Source organism: Xyrauchen texanus, chromosome 23, assembly GCF_025860055.1.
Source record: "Xyrauchen texanus isolate HMW12.3.18 chromosome 23, RBS_HiC_50CHRs, whole genome shotgun sequence".
NCBI classification, from domain to species: Eukaryota; Metazoa; Chordata; class Actinopteri; order Cypriniformes; family Catostomidae; genus Xyrauchen; species Xyrauchen texanus.
The window spans coordinates 35,887,165-35,908,491 of NC_068298.1; the positions used below are offsets into that span (position 1 = coordinate 35,887,165).

General features: G+C 36.9%; 1 protein-coding gene across 1 annotated transcript in view; it reads right to left on the bottom strand.

Moving 5' to 3' along the window:
- LOC127663366 (collagen alpha-1(XXIII) chain-like) overlaps positions 1 to 21,327 on the bottom strand; it is a 198,138-nt gene that overhangs the window by 29,522 nt on the left and 147,289 nt on the right. Inside the window, exons 3-7 of the mRNA XM_052154919.1 lie at positions 20,422 to 20,457; positions 19,032 to 19,039; positions 15,783 to 15,809; positions 3,948 to 3,974; positions 1,978 to 2,004 (exon numbers count right to left, since the gene is read on the bottom strand). Of these exons, the coding sequence (XP_052010879.1) occupies positions 1,978 to 2,004; positions 3,948 to 3,974; positions 15,783 to 15,809; positions 19,032 to 19,039; positions 20,422 to 20,457 (125 nt within the window). The remainder of the gene's footprint in view (positions 1 to 1,977; positions 2,005 to 3,947; positions 3,975 to 15,782; positions 15,810 to 19,031; positions 19,040 to 20,421; positions 20,458 to 21,327) is intronic.

The following is a 21,327-nucleotide window of genomic DNA, read 5'->3' on the forward strand; positions in this document are numbered from 1 at the left end:
CAAGAACCAAATGAACCATTTATAATTCATTCACTGAGACCAATCACTTGAGGCGCTGGTGTCTTGATGTCATCTAACGTTCACATGTACCTCATCTTAGAGATTTTCTAACGTCATCTCTTTTTTAGCTAAATATAGAGGCGGAACCTCATTACATCTGCACTAGATACAGATGTAATGTTAATAACAACTTGCAAATGACATGATCAAATGTCTGTGAATATGATGGAAATACAACTGATGGAACACGTTTACATCGACACCAGAAAGCCACTATTGCAAGAATGCTGCCTAAGGCTGCAGCAGGTGTTTGGGATTACATGAGCTGTGTATACATGTGGCTTGGTCAGTAAGCCGCTCTCTCCACAGCAACATCATTTCCTCACAATGCTTGTGTAAATAACCAACATTGGATCCAAGGAAGACTTTGCTATTTTATTCTCTGTTGCTTCGTTTTATTTCGAGACATTCCAGAGTTGTTGCTGTGTTTGTTTATATCATGAGCTGCAGGGGATTTGCACTGCAATAGAGGATTTTCCCTCTCTTGTAAAACTCCCCATTGGTTCCCCCAATGTACAGGCACATTTGCAAACACGAGGACAGTCGATATTTTACAATGGTGTGTATGAATGGGCATAGTTTATAGTGTATGTACTTTTCCCCAAAGTACTCCCAGAAATGTTGAGTTCTTTCCACTATGTTGACTTGTCGTTGGACTCTATCGTATGACGTTTGTTATCCAGTCTGTTAATGTACATGCTCACTCTTCAAAACCTGTGCGAACGCTGCTTATGTTTTTACACCACAATAAATCCAGTTCTCTAGGAGAAACCTGGGTGTGTAAAACCGCTTTCTCTTAATCCCTTAAACAGCGTAAGGAAATCAGCTTTCTTGTTTACATGACGCTCCAGAATGCCGCTTTCTGCAAACACCCTGGAATAAACCGTTCCTTTAAGTGCATGTAAATGTAGTCATTTAAAAAATTGTTTGGGTGAAATTGCTTGAGTTGAATTGAAAGTGGAGAGTCAGATTCTATGACTATGTTCACACCACAAGCCAAAATGGCCAATTCCTGATTTTTGTTCAAATCTATTTTTTAACGCAAAATGATATTACGTGGTTCCTCACGAGTCCCTTTCTTATTGCAGCAGTTCTGAGGTGAAATTTCCACTGTGTGACGCTATAAATGTGATAACAATTTTCCCCAAACAGATGAAGTTAAGGTTAATTCTCTATCAAGTTTTGAATGAACAAATCCTACCTCCCTGACCTTAAACATAAACCTTGCCAATTGTGACAGAAAAGCACAGATGAGAACCACAACTTTACTTGTGATTTGTGTGAACATGAATATAATGTAAGTCCTGGTTGTGTTGTGCCTCTAGTGTTCATTTCACCAGAAAACTGCAGTGATACATACTGTAAGACAAGCCACAGTCAAGCCAAAGTAATTTGGCAAAATGCACGTCAGTTACGTATATGCTTCTTATAATGCCCAAATCAGGCCACACCTGAAGAAGATCTATGACTGAATTCATTTAATTATTTTTGGAGGTGGACTTTCAAAAGTCCTCGATGATTAAGTGGTTTAGGTGACATTGGACAAATGAGCTTCCCTAGGCATTGATATCTGGATGAAAACAAGTTAAGAATGATGAATTCTCTTTTAGGTGTGTAATCGATTATTTCCATCTCATTTGTGGATGGACGTACATGGTGAATGGCACTTTGTGATGTGTGTGAGCCTATATCTAAGGTTATAAATGGCATGACAACTGAAGACATATAGGAGATTAATCCCCATGATGCCATGCCAGAATAAAACCATTGTTTCTCATTTTCACAGTATGAACTAACCACTTCCAGATGTGTGTAAGAGCTTCACCTTCTGTAAACCTAAGAAGCAGGTAAACATCAGTCTCTTATCTGACAAAAAAAAACATTAACTGAAAAGAACAGATTTGAAACTGTATTTACCTGGCTTCCTTTAGGTCCAGGAGGGCCCTGTAAATAAACAAAAAAATCAGCAATCAACAAGATTTGTGGTCATTTTGGTAAAAAAAAAGGTCAATGTTTAAAGGAATGTTCCAGGTTCAATACAATTTAAGCTCAATCAACAGCATTTGTAGCATAATGTTGATTACCACAAAAATGTATTTTGACTCGTCCCTCCTTTGCAATAAAAAAAAAGCAAAAATCAAGGTGTAACAGTTAAAGAATGGGCAAGGAGGAGGTGGGAACCAGCTGAAGAGTCAACATAAACTTTAATGATATAAATTAACTTAAGGAAACATAAGGACACAGACACACATGCAACGCGGCTACATGCATCTCTCTCTCTTGAACCGGCATCTCCAGCTGCCCCTTATCTCGCTCTCCTGCTGATCAGTGCCAGCCTTGCTCCATCACGGCTTGGCCAAGCCCTCCTCCTCACCACACTCCTCCCCCACCCGATTCAGGCCGGGGCGCCACCGGTCTGACTAACCCCCCCATCTCATGCTGCCCATCCGGCAATTCCGCGTCCTATGAACCTGGGGGAGAGACGAGGGTAGGTGTGGGGAGAGGTCGAGCTGAGACACACAGAGAGAGAGAGGAGAGAGAGAAGAACTTGCTCGCTGGCTCCCGGACGTGCTGCGCTTGGTCCTCTACTGCTCCTCCGTCCTCTGGCAGACGCCTGCTTGCACCTCCCCCGGTGGACAGCAGCGAGTCCTCTGGCCCCTGGCAGACGGAACCGCTCCTCCACTTCTCGGCCAATGGCCACGGTTCCTCTGATTCTCGGCGGCCAGCTGCGAGCCCTCTGTCCCCAGGCAGATAGCCGCGGGTTCTCCCCTGGAACTCTGCAACAGTGCATCCCAACTCCTTCCTTGGTTTCGGCACCACTCTAACAGTTAAAGGATGGGAAAGGAGGAGGCAGGAACCGGCTGAACAGTAAACAATGTTTAATGATATAAATGAACTTAAAACAACATAAAACATAACACCGACACACAAGCAACGCGGCCACGTGCGTCTCTCTTGAACCGGCGTCTCCAGCTGCCCCTTATCTCGCTCTCCCACTGATCAGCTAATTCAGAGCCGGCCGTAATTCAGATCATGGCCTGGCCACGCCCTCCTCCTCGTGACACAAGGTTACAGTGAGGCACTTACAATGGAAGTGAATGGAGGTTTTAATTTTAAAATTAAATAATTTTATAAAAGCACTTGCATTAATTCATCTGTTAAAGCTCATTTATTATTTGAGCTGTAAAGTTGTTTAAATCGGCCTTTTTACAGTCATTTTTACAGGGTTTTAGGGGTTGTTGACATTGCATCATCATGGTAATGAAGTTGTAAAATTGGCTTTAACTTTACACAGAAAAACAGTTAGTTATTTTATCACACTAAAATCATGTTTACATGCATATTGTTTATGTCAGGAATTGACCATTTTGAAAATGTAAGCATTTTAATGTTAAAAATGTGTCCTATTCACTTCCATTATAAGTGCCTCACTGGAGCCCTGATTTTAGTTTTTTTTTTTTTTGCTGGTATGAGCTGAAATACATTTTTGTGGTAATCAATATTATGCCACAAACACTGTTGTTGAGCTTAACTTGTATTGAACCCGAAACATTTCTTTAAATATTCTAAAAATATATAATACTATGAAATACATAAAAATACTCACATCTTGTACAGTAAATATTATAAAAGTCTAAAATTCACACATATATACTTCCACAATCAGACCAATTAAATTAGTTATTAAATGTATAAGTACAACCAATATGCACGTTGTGTTCATATTGCTGATTATGACATGCACTGACAAGCATTTGCTTTCAAAATATCAGTTATTTGACATTAAAAAGACTCTGATCAATGTAAAGTTTTCAACCTCTATGTCTACACGCACTCATATCACTACACATCTTTAACTTGTCACTTTAAGGCTGTGGAGTACTCACAGGTCTTCCATCCAGACCGAGTGGACCCTGCACAGAGGAAAAAGAGAAAACAGACACTTAAACCATCATAATAAAGGTAAGTGTAGACAGACCATGAAAGGAAGTATGAGGCATAAATCAAGAGATTAGGAAGATCAGGGGAGAAATGTAGAATTAAATTGAAATGATGATGTCGGGCGATATCATTCCTCCATTTCAGAGATTGAGAATGGAGGCAGAAAAACTTGTGTAGTTTCTTTTCATTTAGAACATAATCTGTTAAGAGCACAGTGGTTCAGATCAAGATGAATGTATTAATATGCCACTGAGCTGAAATTTGTCATAAAAAGTGACAAAGTATCAGACAGCTTCAAGTACTCAAGTCAATCAAGTACTCTAGAAAATCTTTCCCAAAGGAACATTAATTTGATCGTAAATCTAGGCCTAAAGAGAGAGAGAGAGAGAATTCCTGCAGCATTTCTATTACTGGCCAGTTAAGACGGAGACTATCATGATTTACTTACACAATTTAGTCAACATAAAATGGCATTTGCAACCCATTTTACTTCTGTGATGTGATGTACAGTACTTCAGTTGATAGTAACCCATTTTGAGGACGCTTTATGACCGGAACGTGAAGGCTGAAGGTAAAGTTCACCCTTGAGAAGCATTAAATTACTGTATTAACTGAGATTTTAGAAAGGCTGCATTACCTACAACATTAGCTTATAACAATGCCTAAATTAGTATTGGATAATGTTAAGCAAAAGCCCTTGTAGCCAAAGAGAAAGCTGTTTCGAAGGAGAGCATGTTCAATGAAAGTTTTGAACAACATGCACCAATGAATCAGTCAAAATAAGACCTGAGATGTCTACTACAGTGAGACAGTAAATTATTAAATAATATTTACATATAATATTTAAACAATCGATCGTGATTAGGGCTGTTCAACGGTGGTCGAATAAGTGACTAGTCGTCCAACAACTGACTAGTCGATTAGTAGGGTCGACATCTAGCATTCATATTTTTTAGTGGTGATGTTTTAATGGGTGACGCAATTCTCAAGTTAACTGAAAGACGCAACTCCTTAGAGAGCGTTTGTGCATGATTATAGCTTTCTGTGCTTAAAAGTGAATAATAATCAGCACAGTAAAGTAGCTGTCGTCTCTTTAATTCTTTAAGTTTAATCCATGTATGCACTGCTGCTGTTTCAGCCATCAAAGCGCCGCATCAACAATACACTACAAGACGATCACTGTCAGACGTCAAGTCCTCTGCTGTGAGTAAAGTTTGTGTATATATTAGATGCTTTGGAGAGATTAAAGTCTTTTGATGATTCTGTCTGACATTGTCAGAAAATCCAAATAATTTTTTTTTACATTAAACTGTTTTTAATACCATTAGACAACTATAAAAATAAATTGTACTTTTTATGTATCATAGTTGATACATTAGGCTTTAATGGTCATTATGCTCCTGAGGCCCAGCAATTAATTTTTGTGTAAGACATTTGTTGTTCAAGTTTCTCTTAGCTCATAAAGGCTACAGTGGTAATTCTTGGGGTATTATCAGAGGACTCTTTGGGCTTTTCAGAGATATCAAATGTTTGAGAGTTTGGACATGACAACCTCCTCTCCTTGGTCTATAAATATGGATTCAAATGTTTCACAATTTAATTCAGTATATCACATACAATATAAATAAATATAATTTTATAATAAACTGTTTTTATCATGTGTATTTTATGCACCAAACTCTATATTGACATTTAAAAAAGGGAAATTGTAAAACTTTTTAAGCTGGGTCTGATGAACTTATAGTAAGATGACATCATTATAGCTTCTAATTTAAAATAATGAGATCTTTATAATGACAGAGCAGGCTGCATATATGAAAATACACAGAATTATTAGTTAACACTTTAAATATATCTTACAAAATGTATATGTCAGAATTTTCAAAGCTCTGTAATGGGTATGAATGTAATGTAATGGTGATTGAGAGATATACCTCAAAAGCCTGATGTATCATATTTGATACATGTCATTTCAAAATGCCTGTTCAATAACATAATATACAAAATTTTAACCAAGCACAAGTTGCTTATATTCAGAAAATACTCATCAGTATCAATATAATCATTACTGTTACTTTTACTTTATTAAAATAAGCTGAAATTTATCTCAACATAAGAGTCACTTTTCGCACAAGTCCGTTGCCATTTTAAATAGATCAATATAAACTTGAAACCCCTTTTTTTCACAAATAACCACTATATGGTACCATAAAAATTTAAAACTTAAATACCATAGGTTTAAATAATTACAGTAAAAAAGGTTTAAACTGCTTGATGTAGTGAACTAGATGTGTACCTGCAGCATTGCCTTTCAGTTCTGCACTTTTAAATGTGCAGCGAAGATCACCCTGAAGCACAGCGGTTATATTGAATTGCATCATTCTGCGTTCAAGATTTGAAGAAGCAGTTTTGTGCCATTCTGTATTGTAGCCTTTCTTATTTCTTACTCCTCTTACTATTATAGTTTTGTGCAATAAGATGTAATCATTATTTAGCCTATATGTAGCGGAATATCCCCTCTTAGCATCCGTATATCACTCTGAAATGTATCTGATCTGGGTCATGTGAACATAACGGAGCCAAATTATACATTATTATCCTTACACCAATTAGTCTACTAGTTGTTCAAACAACCGACTGACTAGTCAATAATAAATATTGGTAGTTTTGCACATCCCTAATCTTGATTTTGTTACATTCTGCCCTATTTGCAAAGATCAAGACAACTTACATGTGAAAGACTTGCCCCATAAATTCTATCATCTAGCCTTTCTTGCTTATGAGGGAGCTTGTGCATAGAGATACTAAGGCACTACATCATGACAACTTTAGTAAGTAATTTCTAGGGACTCCATGAGGACTGGCTTTTGACAGACTTAAATCAAGTCATTGTCATACGAGGTCCCATCAGTCATGCCATAAATGGCCTTTACATTTACATTTATGCATTTGGCAGACACTCTTATCCAAAGCAACTTACAGTGCACTTATTACAGGGACAATCCCCCCAGAGCAAGCTGGAGTTAAGTGCCTTGCTCAAGGACACAATGGTGGTGGCCGTGGGGATGGAACCAGCAACCTTCTGATTAACAGTTATGTGCTTTAGCCCACTATGCCACCACCAATCCTATAAGGATCCTTTAAGGATCATTTCGTTCAGAAAGCTATATTAAAGTGTCATGACACCCCTAGTCTTGCTCTAAAAGTAGCAGTGTCACTGAAAAACTACATAAATCTGTATAGAGTGTGTGAGGCCACCATAATGGTAATGACCTATGACCTTTGAAACATCTTTCTGTACAATCCCAGGTTCCTAATGGGTCAATCTCAAATCAAAGATGAATCTTATGAGTTTATTCCCATTTTTTTCCTTCTTTGTTAGAGTTGAAATGTAATATAATGTGAACAGAATGCAGAAAAAGCTATATTTTATAGTTTGAACAGACAGAATAAAAGAGAGACAGATTGCTTGCAGAATATTGTTGTCATGCTCCCGGGCTTCTGGTTTAAATTAATAACACATTTTAAATAATATTAGTACATTAAAATGTACAGCCACATGTGACTGAAATTTAAGACATTAATATGAAAGTCTTGCTTGTCAGCTGTGGTCACCACTCACCTTCATAGTATGAAAAAGAGCAGCTTGGACATTCTGCTTTAAATAACTCCTTTTATATTCCATAGAAGATACAGTAGAAACTCAATGACAGTGAGTACACAATGAAATTAAAATAAAATGAAAATAAATTAAATAAAATGCTTGAATAAAGTGTCTATATTCAAAAGTAATGGAACATTCAGGTCTAAAATAACTAACAATGAACTTCTTCCTTTAAATTAACAGACAAAATATGGAAAATCCCATTGTGGACGATAAACAATCTCTGGTTTTAAATGTTCCCAGAGGCGTGTTAAGGACAGAGCGAGGGATCTGTAAGATTGTTTGGAGGATGTGCTAGAAGCTCTAATCAGTACATCTGGAAGCGCTTATGTGGTAACTCCTCATGGTGAGTTGACACTGTGCACACACAGGTCAGTGCCAGCGGACATCCTGGAAGAGAAATGGATGAATCGGCCAGGACGCTTGCTCTGATTTATGACCACTGGTTCTCGGGGTCTCAGACCCTTAAAGTTCATCATGTGATCAATAGCCCTATTGGTCACCATTGCTGGGTATGGTAATTTGTTGACCCTCAAGGCCAAAGACTCCTTGATTTCTAATTGAATAATCCATCATTATTATGGAGGGGTTAAAATTTTTCTTCCTCAAATATGCAGGCTACCAGTAGCTACATGGCCAAAAAATACTAAAATATCAGGTCACCATCCACTGAAGCTATCGGTTTTGTGCTGATATTTCTGAATATATTGGAGTTTGTGTTATTATTAGCAGTACTGAAGATGTCGGCCTTGTGCCAATATTACTGAGAATATCTGTCTTTTGTTGATATAACTGAAAATATCTGTCTTGTTCTTACATTACTGAAGATATCTGTTTTCAGCTGATATTTATTAAAATATCTGTCTTGTGCTGATATTACTGGTGATATCGGTCTTTGTAACGCAGTTTAATGGAAAGGAGGAGGCGAGAACCACCTTGGCAATATAAATTATATTTTAATGATAAACTTAAACAAAAAGCACAAACACACACATGATGGTCAGCTGGCCGTAAACGATCTCTCTCTCTCTCTCGCACCATCCTCCGCAGTTTGCCTTAATCCCTCTCGGAGGCTTGATTAGCCTGATAAGGGATCGGGTGTGTAGAATCACGACCCGGCCCCGCCCTCCGCCCTGCCACAGTCTTTTTTTGGAAATGTTGGTATTGTGCTGATATTACTGATGATATCGGTCTTGTGCTGATATTATTGAAAATATATGTCTTGTGCCAATAGTACAGATAATGTAGGTCTTGTGCTGATATTACTGAAAATATATGTCTTGTGCCAATAGTACAGATAATGTAGGTCTTGTGCTGATATTACTGAAAATATCAGTCTTGTGCTGATTGTACAGATAATGAAGGTTTTGTGCTGACGTTACTGAAGATATCGGTCTTGATATTACTGAAGATATCATTATTGTGCTGATATTACTGAAGATATTGGTCTTGTGCTGATAGTACAGATAATATCTGTCTTGCGCTGATATTTCTGATATCTAATATCTGTGCGGAGGCGAGGGCGTGGTCGAGTGTTCATCTGGGGAAAGAGGAAGCGGTAAGAGTTTTCACCTGAGATGAACTGCTGGTAATGGCTGTTTCATAGTTTGCAGTGTGAGATGGGATAAATAAAAGGGGCCAGACCTCAGAGTGATGGAGAGAGAGTACAGCTGAAGCTACAAGTGTGTTGGCTGCTGCTAGTCCCACTAAATGTAGTGTTTGAGTGTTTTGTGTGAAGCTTTACCATTACGCAGTCAAGCGAACGTGTTTTTGTGTGAAGAATACATTTACCTTTGAGTTGGAGTCACTGTCTCCTGCTTCCCCATTCTTTGAACTTTGTTACAATCTGTCTTGAGCTGATAGTACAGATAATGTAGGTCTTGTGCTAATATTACTGAAGATATCAGCCTTGTGCTGATATTACTGAGGATATCAGTCTCAATATTACTGAAGATGTCGTCTTGATATTACAAAAAATAGTGGTCTTGTGCTAATATTACTAAAGATATCGGTCTAGATATTACTGAAGATATCAGTCTAGATATTAATAAAGATATCAGTCATGTGCTGATATTACTATAGATATCTGTCATGTGCTGATATTTCTGAAAATATCGATCTTGTGCTGATAGTATGGTGCATCCAAAAAGTATTCACAGCGCTTCACTTTTTCCACATTTTGTTATGTTTAGTTAGGGAGGTGACCAAGAACCCGATGTTCACTCTGACAGAGCTCCAGCGTTTCTCTGTAGAGAGAGGAGAACCTTCCAGAAGAACAACCGTCTCTGCAGCACTCCACCGATCAGGCCTGTATGGTAGAGTGGCCAGACGTTAGCAAAATATTGAACTCTTTGGCCTGAATGGCAAGCGTCATGTCTGGAGGAAACCAGGCACCGCTCATCACCTGGCCAATACCATCCCTACAGTGAAGCATGGTGGTGGCAGCATCATACTGTGGGGATGTTTTTCAGCTGCAGAACCTGGGAGACTAGTCAGGATCAAGAGAAAGATGAATGCAGCAATGTACAGAGACATCCTTGATGAAAACCTGTTCCAGAGCGCTCTTGCAGAACATATTGGTTCTATGCTGATAGAACAGAAAATATAGATCTAGGGCGAAAAATTATTATTATTTTTTTTTTCAACTTTTAGGAGCTCACTTGCATGTAGACTGCTTTAGAGCTAACTGATACAGACTAAAAGCCACAAAACTTTGAATTTTAATTCTGAGTAAAATCATCTAACATCTTATACTTCTAATTTCCAAACTTTCTATTATCTGTTAGTTAGTTCCACACCTGAACTAACACAACTCAATTTATAACCCCCTAAAAACAGAAGGTAACCATGGAAAAAATAAAATGAATTGTATCTCCTAAATCTGCTTTTCTTTTCATGCTTTTACTGCAAAAAAACTCATAAAAACATTAAATCCAGGTAAATACTAAACAATTTGTTTTGTTGTATATGCCACCAACATTCCAAAGAGGGAACATTAGGAACAAAAATTCCAAAGTAGCTCAGATTTACCACATATATTTAACCACAAAGTGCAAAGGAGTGAAAAAGAGGATTCAGAATACCAGTAAACCCTCGAGAAAATGAAATAATGACTTTTGTGTCTGTTGCACTTTGCCAGCATTATCGTTTTTTTTTTCAAGTCTGCTATGAATTGCAAATTCATTGCAGGATAATCAAAAAAGCTTTGAGTTTATGCCTACAAAAGCATTCCTGCTAAACTTGGACTTTATGGAGGGTTCATGCCACAGTGCTGGAAATCTGGGGGGATTGTATAAATGGACCCTTCGAGTCAAATCAAGTCTTAAATATTCAGTCCCATTCTATTTCTTAAAGAATCTTTCACAGTTCGTGGCTGCCTTTTCCTACTTAAGAGATTCTTTTTTAGTTGGTCAGTGGAGAACTGAAATTTCCTTTCATTCAGTTGTAAGCCTTTAAAATCTTTAATAACAGAACAAATAATCTACCCTCTTTAAACATAATAATTTTTAAATCTAGCTTTATGAATGAGGTCCATACTCTCAGAGATGACACAAATAGATTCAAATTAAAGATATTAAACCTCCATTAATGAGATTATTAGTACATTAAAGGTGATGTGTGTTATTTTGTTTTTCATTCAAAATACTTGTTACTTTATACTACTACTTAATTAATAATCCTTATTATTTTACGTTTTATTTTCTGCAATTACTTTTGGGAGTGCTAGTGTTACCTTTAAAGATTAATTCACCCCTTCATTTACATAATATTTCATGCATCTGGGAAAAAAATATTATTATTTAAGAAACTGAAGAGGATAATGGACAGGATCACATACAATATGACCCCCTTTAGTTCAGTTACATTTTTCTGCATGAAAGAAACCCCCAAAACCACAGTCTCATCCCCAAGTGACTCCGAGGGGAGTTAAGGCCAATCATCTGGATCCAATGTCCATGAAGTCTCCATTTCTCTCTGTTCTCCTTTCTTATGTCAGGTTCTGTCTTTGGAAGCAAGAAGTATGATGTACCTCTTTTTTATTTTATAGTGTTGATTGCCTGTGGGAAAAAATAGGTTGCTAGGTTGTTCTAGTTTATTGCAACCAGCCCCATGTCAAAATAACTCAATACAAAGTTTCTATAATATTCTGGTTTCGTTGAAGGTTTTAAGGGTTTAAAGGGTCAATAATAACTTCATGTTGACTTTACTATCAGCACAAGACTGATGTCTTTAGTGGATGGTGCCTTAATGGCTCGGGTCGCTCCTTCAATGTAAGACAAGGGGAGTTTTTATTTCTTCGTTTTATCATCTGAAAAACTCTGATTGTGTACAAATGTAATAGCACACCTCTCCTCAACAAGCCACATGATGTGAGATTAATTCATCACTGTAGCACAAACAGTGCAGGATACATTACGAAATCCTTAACCCTAAGTATGGACAATAGTAACAGTGATGCTTGATGCTAATAATCAACAATTCTTTCAATCGGATTTTCAAAAAAAGAATCTTTCTCACGTTTACACATCTCAGCACCTTCCAGAGAGTGATAACCTGTCACACAAAGCCAAAAGGATGATTTATGCAATGACGTCATGTGATAGTCATTTATGGCCATGTCTGCATGTAATACAGTCTGTTTACCCTTACAAAAAATCTAAACTATAGCCACAAACTTGGTGCAGATTTGCAGCAAATATTAGCTTTTGATTTGCCTCAAATGTTTGCCAGAAGTTTTGCAGCTCTTTGCCAGTAGTGGTGAACCTCTGGCAAACTTTTGGCAAGAAGCTCATTTGCATGTGAAAATGAACAGTGGTGAATTTGCAGCAAGTATGGTACTTCGATTTTTATAAGAGTACCATATTGCTAATTAAGCCACAGCCTCAAATGAGCATGGACAGCATGTGGGTACCACCTGAGTGTATGAGAGCAATGGCGAGGTAACCACACACACGCACCTCTGCTCACATGTGCATGTAACATGTAGCCCAGCACATACACTGAGCAAATTTACATTGATGTACACGGATTCCATCACACATATATAAGCACACATTTGCTGTCTGTCTGGCTTCTGTTATTCTTTATATCTTAGCAGATCTGTGTCCAGGGTTAGCGTAACAGTGTAAATCATATTTACTTTACCTCATCTGTTTAATGTCAAAATTAATCCTCCTTGACCCTGTCGTCTTGTACAAACATACTGAGACTTGTCCATCAACCCAATTTAAGAAAAGAATCGCTTTGGGAGAGCACAATGAAATCACTGGCGTATGTTGCACAGTTGCTGCCCAAAAGCATTTTGAGATTGTGCTGTAAACTGTAAAAGATGTGGATTTGGGCCGAGTTCACACACACACCTGTCGCTCAGTTCCAGATCAACAGAGGCTTGGCAGATGCCAGTGGACGCGTTCCAGTTTAGGAAATCCAATCCACTCCCACTATTTGTATTCTGCCATTCAAAATCAATGAGCTTTATTACTAACAAACTTGTCAGTGTAGCCTTAGGTGGCCTTTTGAATATGTGTCTAAGTTCTACAGAGAAAACTACAGTGGTCCCAAAAGGTATTTGGGCACTTAAATCACACTTTAAAATATAGGAATACTATTGCATTAGATAAAAAATTGGCATCTGCAAGCAAATAATGGCGGAACTTGAATTTACACTTTCCAAGCCATTTTTATCCAATGTAATGGGATGTCCATTTTAAATGTCCAAAAACGTTTTGGGGCCACAAAAACAAACACACACATCCACACACACCTGTCTATAATTAGTAGCAGACTTTTCCATAGACTGGAATCTACAGAGTGATCTCACAGCACATGCCATGCAATATCAGGACAAACATCTGTGATTCACTGCAATGATAGGAGAAATAATGGGCTGAGAGACGGAAGTGGTAATGTAATAAATATTATCTCCAGTATAATTGGCTGCTAAAGATACACAGTAAGACTTACTCACAACTCTCAGACAAATATACTCTCTGATATCCTCACGTATACTTCACGCCCCGAGGTGTGCAAGCTTGTTATCCAAACATCTCAATCAGAGACAAACCAACCAAAACCAAGAGTACCTCAATTAGGCACCAGACAAAACAAGGTATAAAGTCTAATTCGCTTTGTGACTAGAAGTAAAATAACCATAATCTGACCCCAGGTTCAACATGACAAGTTCAAGAACAGCGCACTACTTATCTCGCTTACCATCTGATGTTCTACTGAATGCCGCTAGAGGCCACCAGATACCATACCAATTCAGAATTTTAACGATAAAAGACTACAATAAAAATTGAATAAAACTATGGTAAAAATTCTACAGTAAAAACTTAACAGGTAGTTACCTTAAAATATACAGCAACATTTTTTATATATTATAATTATTATTATTATTATATAATATGATATATTTAAAAATACTTTTTTTTTAATTTTGGAAAATTTTATTATGTATGTGGTATGCTATTCTGAATATAGAATTAGTTAATTTTATACTTAAAACAAGAAACAAAATTAAGAAAAATAAACTTTATTCCAGGTACAACATTTTCTATGATGATCCTTTTGTCTTACAGATTGTTGTTTCTTAAAATATATCTTTATTTTTTAGATATTTTACTGAAAAAAACTGAATTAAAAAAATACATATTTTTTATTTTTTATTTATTTATTTTTTATTTGCCATGTAAAACAACATATTGGCTAATAAAAAATCTCAGTTTGCTGGCCAAGTATTGATTTAAATTGCATAAATATAGTATAAACAGAGATAAAATAAAATATACTGTATGTAAGGGCTGTTTCACACACACAATAAGATTCCATTCATTGCAAACAATATTGTTCCATTCATTGGTTAACTTAACAAAAACAAACTACGGAACTAATAAGCATCCAGTTATTAGACAACAATCCTCAGATGTGCGCTGGCACGTGGCAAAACAGGATGGTGCAACATGAGTCGCCACATGTACCACCGTTTACATGTGATGATTTGTTTACGGCCAATTCATTTTCAACACCTGATTCCTCTTCCAGTACTTTCCATTCAAGGGTAATCCAGAAAGCAGGAATTTTTAAATCCGAGCCTGTAAGTGCTCTTGCCTAGTTTCCTAGACCCGGGTTTTGGCCAAGGGCTGGATCTATAGCGTTTTCAACAGAGAAAAACCATTATCACTGTAATTAAGCCCAGAAGTGGTTTCATTCTTCCAGGAAACTCAGCATCATTATTGTCCATGTACCAGTAATGGAGATAATTCTTCATCAGGGAATGGTACTTGATTGATTTATGCTGTGACAATTACTGTGACTTATAGCGTTCTAAACTATTGCATTACAAGATGAGGATGGTGAAACACTGAAGGTTGCCATAACAGACTTTTAAAATATATAAGTGCAGATTTAACATTGAGGGGTAAATTCACTAAACAGTTGTGCCACTTTGATGCACTGTACTTCTTATTCACAAACCACATGTGATCAAGTTTAACCAGACTCTAGTTGCATTTAAATAGTGCTGCACTATATTTAAATTAATTCACTTTCATTGTTTTCAGCGCAGACACACCTCTATTCATTGTGTCTTTTTCACAATAGTCTTCTGCGTTATTTACCTGCCTGATGAACATCACAAAACCAACAATGGAAACTGAGCGGTAAATGGAATTTTAATATAAACAGATGCTTGTGTACATTTTCTGTTGATTAAGGCAGCCATAACTTATCAAATGATGATCAAATGATGGAGACGAGCATTATAACCGACATATCTGCAGAGGCGGCATGCAGTCAAGTGCACTTCTGGTATTTTTAATGGCTGATTCAGGTGTCTGGATTGCAGCAATGGAGTAATGCTGTTGTTATCTCAAAAGTGACTGTGTTGCACACAAAAATTTTAAACTCTGATATTCAAGGTAATGAGAAAGAAAGAAAAGTTAAAGAGAAAAGAAAATTGTTTAGCAGATGAAAAATGTTAGTGAATCAAAATTGATAGCATCAAAGTGTATTGGATGTGGTACAAATAAATAAAAGAATTGGAAAATAACAGCTCCTTAAGATTGAGATTAGAGCCCAAGATCGAAATGAGATAATGTATTTAAAGAACATTTACCGGATAACCGTCTCTTCCATGTTTGCCCTGTACAAATAAAAATTAGGTACAACAAATGAATACATATAAACCTAGATTAACAAGTATATCACAGTTTTCATAATCTTAAAACATTAATTCAATAAAAAGAAGTTGAACCAAAAGAAATAAATGAACTGTAAACTGTTCTGATTAACCATTTTGAATACGGAACACACATCTGTGTGCACCTTCCAAACTGATATTTCCAATAGAGGAACAGTTTTAACATTCATTTCAATCTGTCAATCTTTCAGATTAAATCTTTTCTAGATTAAATCATTTACTTTCCAGGGTAAATCATTATTGTTAGTGTTTACTACTAGTACAACACCACTGCTCTAAATAACTTTTTTTTTGCTTTTATTATATTATATAACTTGAATCTATCAGAGGATTTTTCTTGAACATTTTAGAACTTATTTTAGAAGTACTGATGTGTAGATTAAATAATTTTATTCTATCTGAGGATTTTTCTTGAACAATCTAGAATGTAATCAGAAGCACTGGTGTGAAAATTCCAGAACTTTAATCTTACAGAGGATTTTTCATGAACATTTTAGAACTTATTTAGAAGCAATGGTGTGAAGATTATATAACTTGAATCTATCAGAGGATTTTACTTGAACATTTTAGAACTTTTTTTAGAAGTACTGGTGTGAAGATTAAATCATTTTTATCTATCAGAGGATTTTTCTTGAACACTCTAGAATGTAATCAGAAGCATAGTGTGAAAATTACAGAACTTAAATCTAACAGAGGATTTTTCATGAACATTTTAGAAATTATATTGGAAGTACTGGTGTGAAGATTAAAGAACTTTAATTTATCAGAGGATTTTTCTTGAACACTCTAGAATGTAATCAGAAGCACTGGTGTGAAAATTCCAGAACTTGAATCTAACAGAGGATTTTTCTCAAAATGTAATCAACAGCATCAGATGATCTGATTTAAACATTCTAGAAATGTTATCTATCAGAAGATATGATCTGAACACTCTTGAACTTTAATCTATCAGTGTGAATATTCTACACCTGTAATGTGTCAGATGATCTGGTTTGAACACTTTAGAACTATAAAGAGGCACTGGTGGGAAGATTCTAGACCTTGAAACTATCATTGGATCTTGTCCGAACACTCTAGAATTGTATCTATCAGATGATCCGTTTTGAACACTCTAGAACATTATCAGAAGCACTGGAGTGATGCTTCTTGAACCATAATCTATCGTTGGGCCTTTTTTGAACACACTAGAACATAAATCTATCAGAGGATCTGGTTGGACACTCTAGAACTTTTTAGAAGCACTAGTGTGAAGCTTCTAGAACTTGAATCAACCATTGGATCTGGCTTGAATACCTAAGAAATATAATCTAGAACTTTAATCTATCAGTGTGAAGATCCTAGGATTTTAATGTATCAGAGGAATCGTTTAAACATTCTTGCAGTTTAATCTACAGATGATCTGGTTTGAACACTCTTGAACTCTCAGAAGCACTGGTGTGAAGATTCTAGACATTAAAACTATAATTGGATCTGGCTTGAACACTCTAGAGCTTTAATCTATCAGTGTGAATATTCTACACCTGTAATATGTCAGATGATCTGGTTTGAACACTTTAGAACTATCAGAGGAACTGGTGTGAATATTCTAGAACATTAATCTATCTTTGGATCTGTCTAGAACACTCTAGAATTGTATCTATCTTTGGATCAGGCTTGAAGACTCTAGGAATTTTAACCATCAGAGTATCTGATTTGAACATTTTAGAACTTTAATTTATCAGTGTGAAAATTCTAGAACTTTAATGTATCAGGTGATCTGGTTTGAACACTCTAGAACTGTCAGAAGCACTTGTGCGAAAATTTCAGACCTTGAAACTATCATTGGATCTTGCCCGAACACTCTAGAACATTAATATATCAGATGATCTGTTTTGAACACTCTAGAACATTATCAGATGCACTAGAGTGATGCTTCTCAAACCATAATCTATCATTGGGCCTTTTTTGAACACACTAGAACATGAATCTATCAGAGGATCTGGTTTGACCACTCTAGAACTTTTTAGAAGCACTGGTGTGAAGCTTCTAGAACTTTAATCAACCATTGGATCTGGCTGGAACACTCAAGAAATATAATCTAGAACTTTAATCTATCAGTGTGAAGATCCTAGGATTTTAATGTATCAGAGGAATCGTTTAAACTTTGTAGCAGTTTAATCTACAGATGATCTGGTTTGAACACTCTTGAACTCAGAAGCACTGGTGTGAAGATTCTAGACATTCAAACTATAATTTGATCTGGCTTGAACACTCTAGAGCTTTATGAAAAGCACAGTTGTGAAGATTCTAGAACTTGAATCTACATTTTATCATTGTATCTGGTTTGAACATTCTACAACTTGAATCTATCAGAGGATGTTCTTTCCACACTCTAAAACGTTATGGCCTTGTACACATTAAAAAGATCTAGGAGTGAAAAACGCATTAAAACGTGGGAATGAATCCCCAAACTTTTCATTCCATGCGTGGACGAAATGCAAAAGTTACACCCGCAATTGTGATGATTGACAAGCGATAACCATAGCAATGCATCAAGTAACATAATGCCACCAGTTTAACCCATTTTGTGTTTGCTATTTGGGAGCAAAGAGATTATCCAGCAGAGACATATTATCATCTGATAAAGTTTAGTTAGCGCCATCATGTTCTGGTTTTGCGTTCCAAGCGGCTGCTTTTAACAGCACACTCTCTGGACTGTAATGTTTGGGTTATCCCGAGACCACATGATGAGAGAGACTAATCTCGCTTGCACCATCGGTCATGTCTTTAACAACTAGATGCTCAGTTCTGTTCCATACACACTATGGGAATTTATGAATTCAGTTTCAATTTATGTGAAAATCGTCACTTCCTGAATTATTCAAAAGTAAATGTGGTTTTAGACTGCAGTTTTCATTCCCATTAATAACCAAACTATGTGTACAAAAAACAGGATTAAGCATTCAAAGGCGAACTTACAACCGTATTTAGCTGCAGTGTGTACGTGGACTAAGAAAAGGACTGGTGCACAGATTCTAGAACTTGAATTTTTCAAGAGCACTAAAGAGAATACAATTTCTTAATTTCTGTGGCTTACCTTCAAAATTCAGTAATGCTTACAACAATACAGAGATCACACCTGTTACATCATGACATGATTTTGATGTATGAGGACAGTGTACTTACTGGGGGTCCTGCAAAATAAAGAAACAAAACCAAAACAAAATGTTAATAAATACGTTAGCAGACAAAAATAAATATAAAGAGAAATAAGGAGAAAAGTTCTAGACAGTGTTATTATAACCCTCAGGGGAGACAGACGGGTTTAAGAGACGTTTTATGAGATTGAAAGGTGTCCGGATTTACTCCTGTCTAGACGCTGCCACAAAGACCCATGGCCCTTAAAGGTTTAACAACAACATTCAGTAGGACAATTCTGAACATTGTGTACAAAACAGCTGAATTTTAACATTTGGGAAGCATTTAAGATAGGGGAAAACAATGAACAATGAATGTGTGTGGTTTAAAGGGCTAACAAAGCACATGGAACGAGAGAAAAGGATAATGGGGCAACATCAACATTTTTTAGTACAATGATTTATTCTTCAGTTGATGAGGCTCCTAATTAAATGAGCTCTTTTTAATGAATGAATTACCCAGAACGAACTTGGATGTGTCCTGTCTAATCTTTTCACTGATTAGTCCACTAAATGTCTTCCAGCTTTCAACCATATTCTCTCTCTCACACTGGAGAACCAAACAGACGCTTGTGTAACAGATAACCTCCTCCATCCATCTCCCCACGTTCGAATTTTCTCCACCCATTTTACGACCAAACTACAACAAGCAGGCACGGCTAAACAGAACCACATCTAGCAAACTAAGTGACAAAACGACCCACTATCTCAATGTAAATAAAGTGTTCTGCCAGCATTTTAAGTTTCTCTCCCAGGGCAGTGGAGCTGGAACAGGTCTGAAAAACAGATGTAAAGAATTGTCGTTCTGTCCAAATGCAAGTTCAATGGGAATGTACTGATATCAGATTTGATCTGGTCATGAGGTGAATAAAGTTTCTGCTGTACAAACTGTACACTTCCACAGTGCCAAGATAAAGTTACAGCATATCTGGGGACCTGGACATAGCTTCAATAAACCTCACAAACGGCAACAACAACTTAATCTGCAAGTGATGCAACAATGAATCGCTCTTAACCAAAACCTTTCTGAATCTGTGCCCCTGTGAGCCATATGTCTGTCTAACGTTCAGCTCACAAATCTATCAGCATCTTTATTTACTTGGCTGGCTCATTATCATCCAGAATTTAAAACCTCTGAGTCATTGTTACTAAGAGAGTCTACAGTGACTCAACACCACATACATTGAGGTCTTCCTCCCATCAAATATAATGATTCTTAATTCTGCACACTGGTAACGATGTTTATAAATATTTACACGCCTTTAAAGGAGCTATGCCTAAAAATGTGTATGAGTCAGTAGAAACACCCTAATCCTACAAGATTTATATTGATTAGCCATTAAGAATGGGAAACAGAAGGATGGAGAAATCAGACTCACCAGGGTCACCTCTTCTTCCGCGTTTCCCAGGTGGACCTGAAGCAAGAAGAGGAAACATCTTGTAATAAACAACATCTTAAATAACATCTTAATATTTTATTTAAACAACAGTGGACAGGTTTTGGGATTCATGGAGTCTGATTCTAAGTTTTTGACTTATCTTTTGATTTTGGGGTGAAATATGAGCTGGACATTTTCACTACAGTAGGCTACTGACAGTTGGGGGAGGGACAGTTGTCAACTGGTTTTCTGTTGAAAATTGTGCCAATTCAAAAAAGTGTATTTTAAGTAATATAATGTATACTGTATTTACACTCACTGATGACAAATTTGTCATCTCCAAATTCATGCTGCGAATCTCCCAGTCTACCACATCCCAAAGAAGTTTGATCAGATTCAGATCCGGTGACTGGGAAGGCCACTGAAGAACAGTGAACTCATGATCATGTTCATGAAACCAGTTTGAGATTACTTTTGTTTTAGACATGGTGCATTATCAAGCTGGAATTGGCCATTAAAAGATGGGTAAATTGTGGCCATGAAGGGATGCACATGGTCAGCAACAATACTCTAAGCTGTGACATTCAAGCGATGATTTATTGGTATTAACAGGCCCAAAGTGTGCCAAGAAAACATTCCCCACACCATTACACCACCGCCACCAGCCTGGACTGTTGACACCACCGCCACCAGCCTGGACTGTTGACACAAGGTAGGTTGGGTCCATGGATTCATGCTGTTGGCACCAAATTCTGACCCTACTTTCTGTGCCTCAGAAGAAATCAAGATTCTTCAGACTGGGATACGTTTTCCAGTCTTCAACAGTCCAGTTTTGGTGAGCCTGTGCCCACTGCAGCCTAAGCTTTCTGTTCTTGACTGAAGTGGAACCCGATGTGGTCTTCTGCT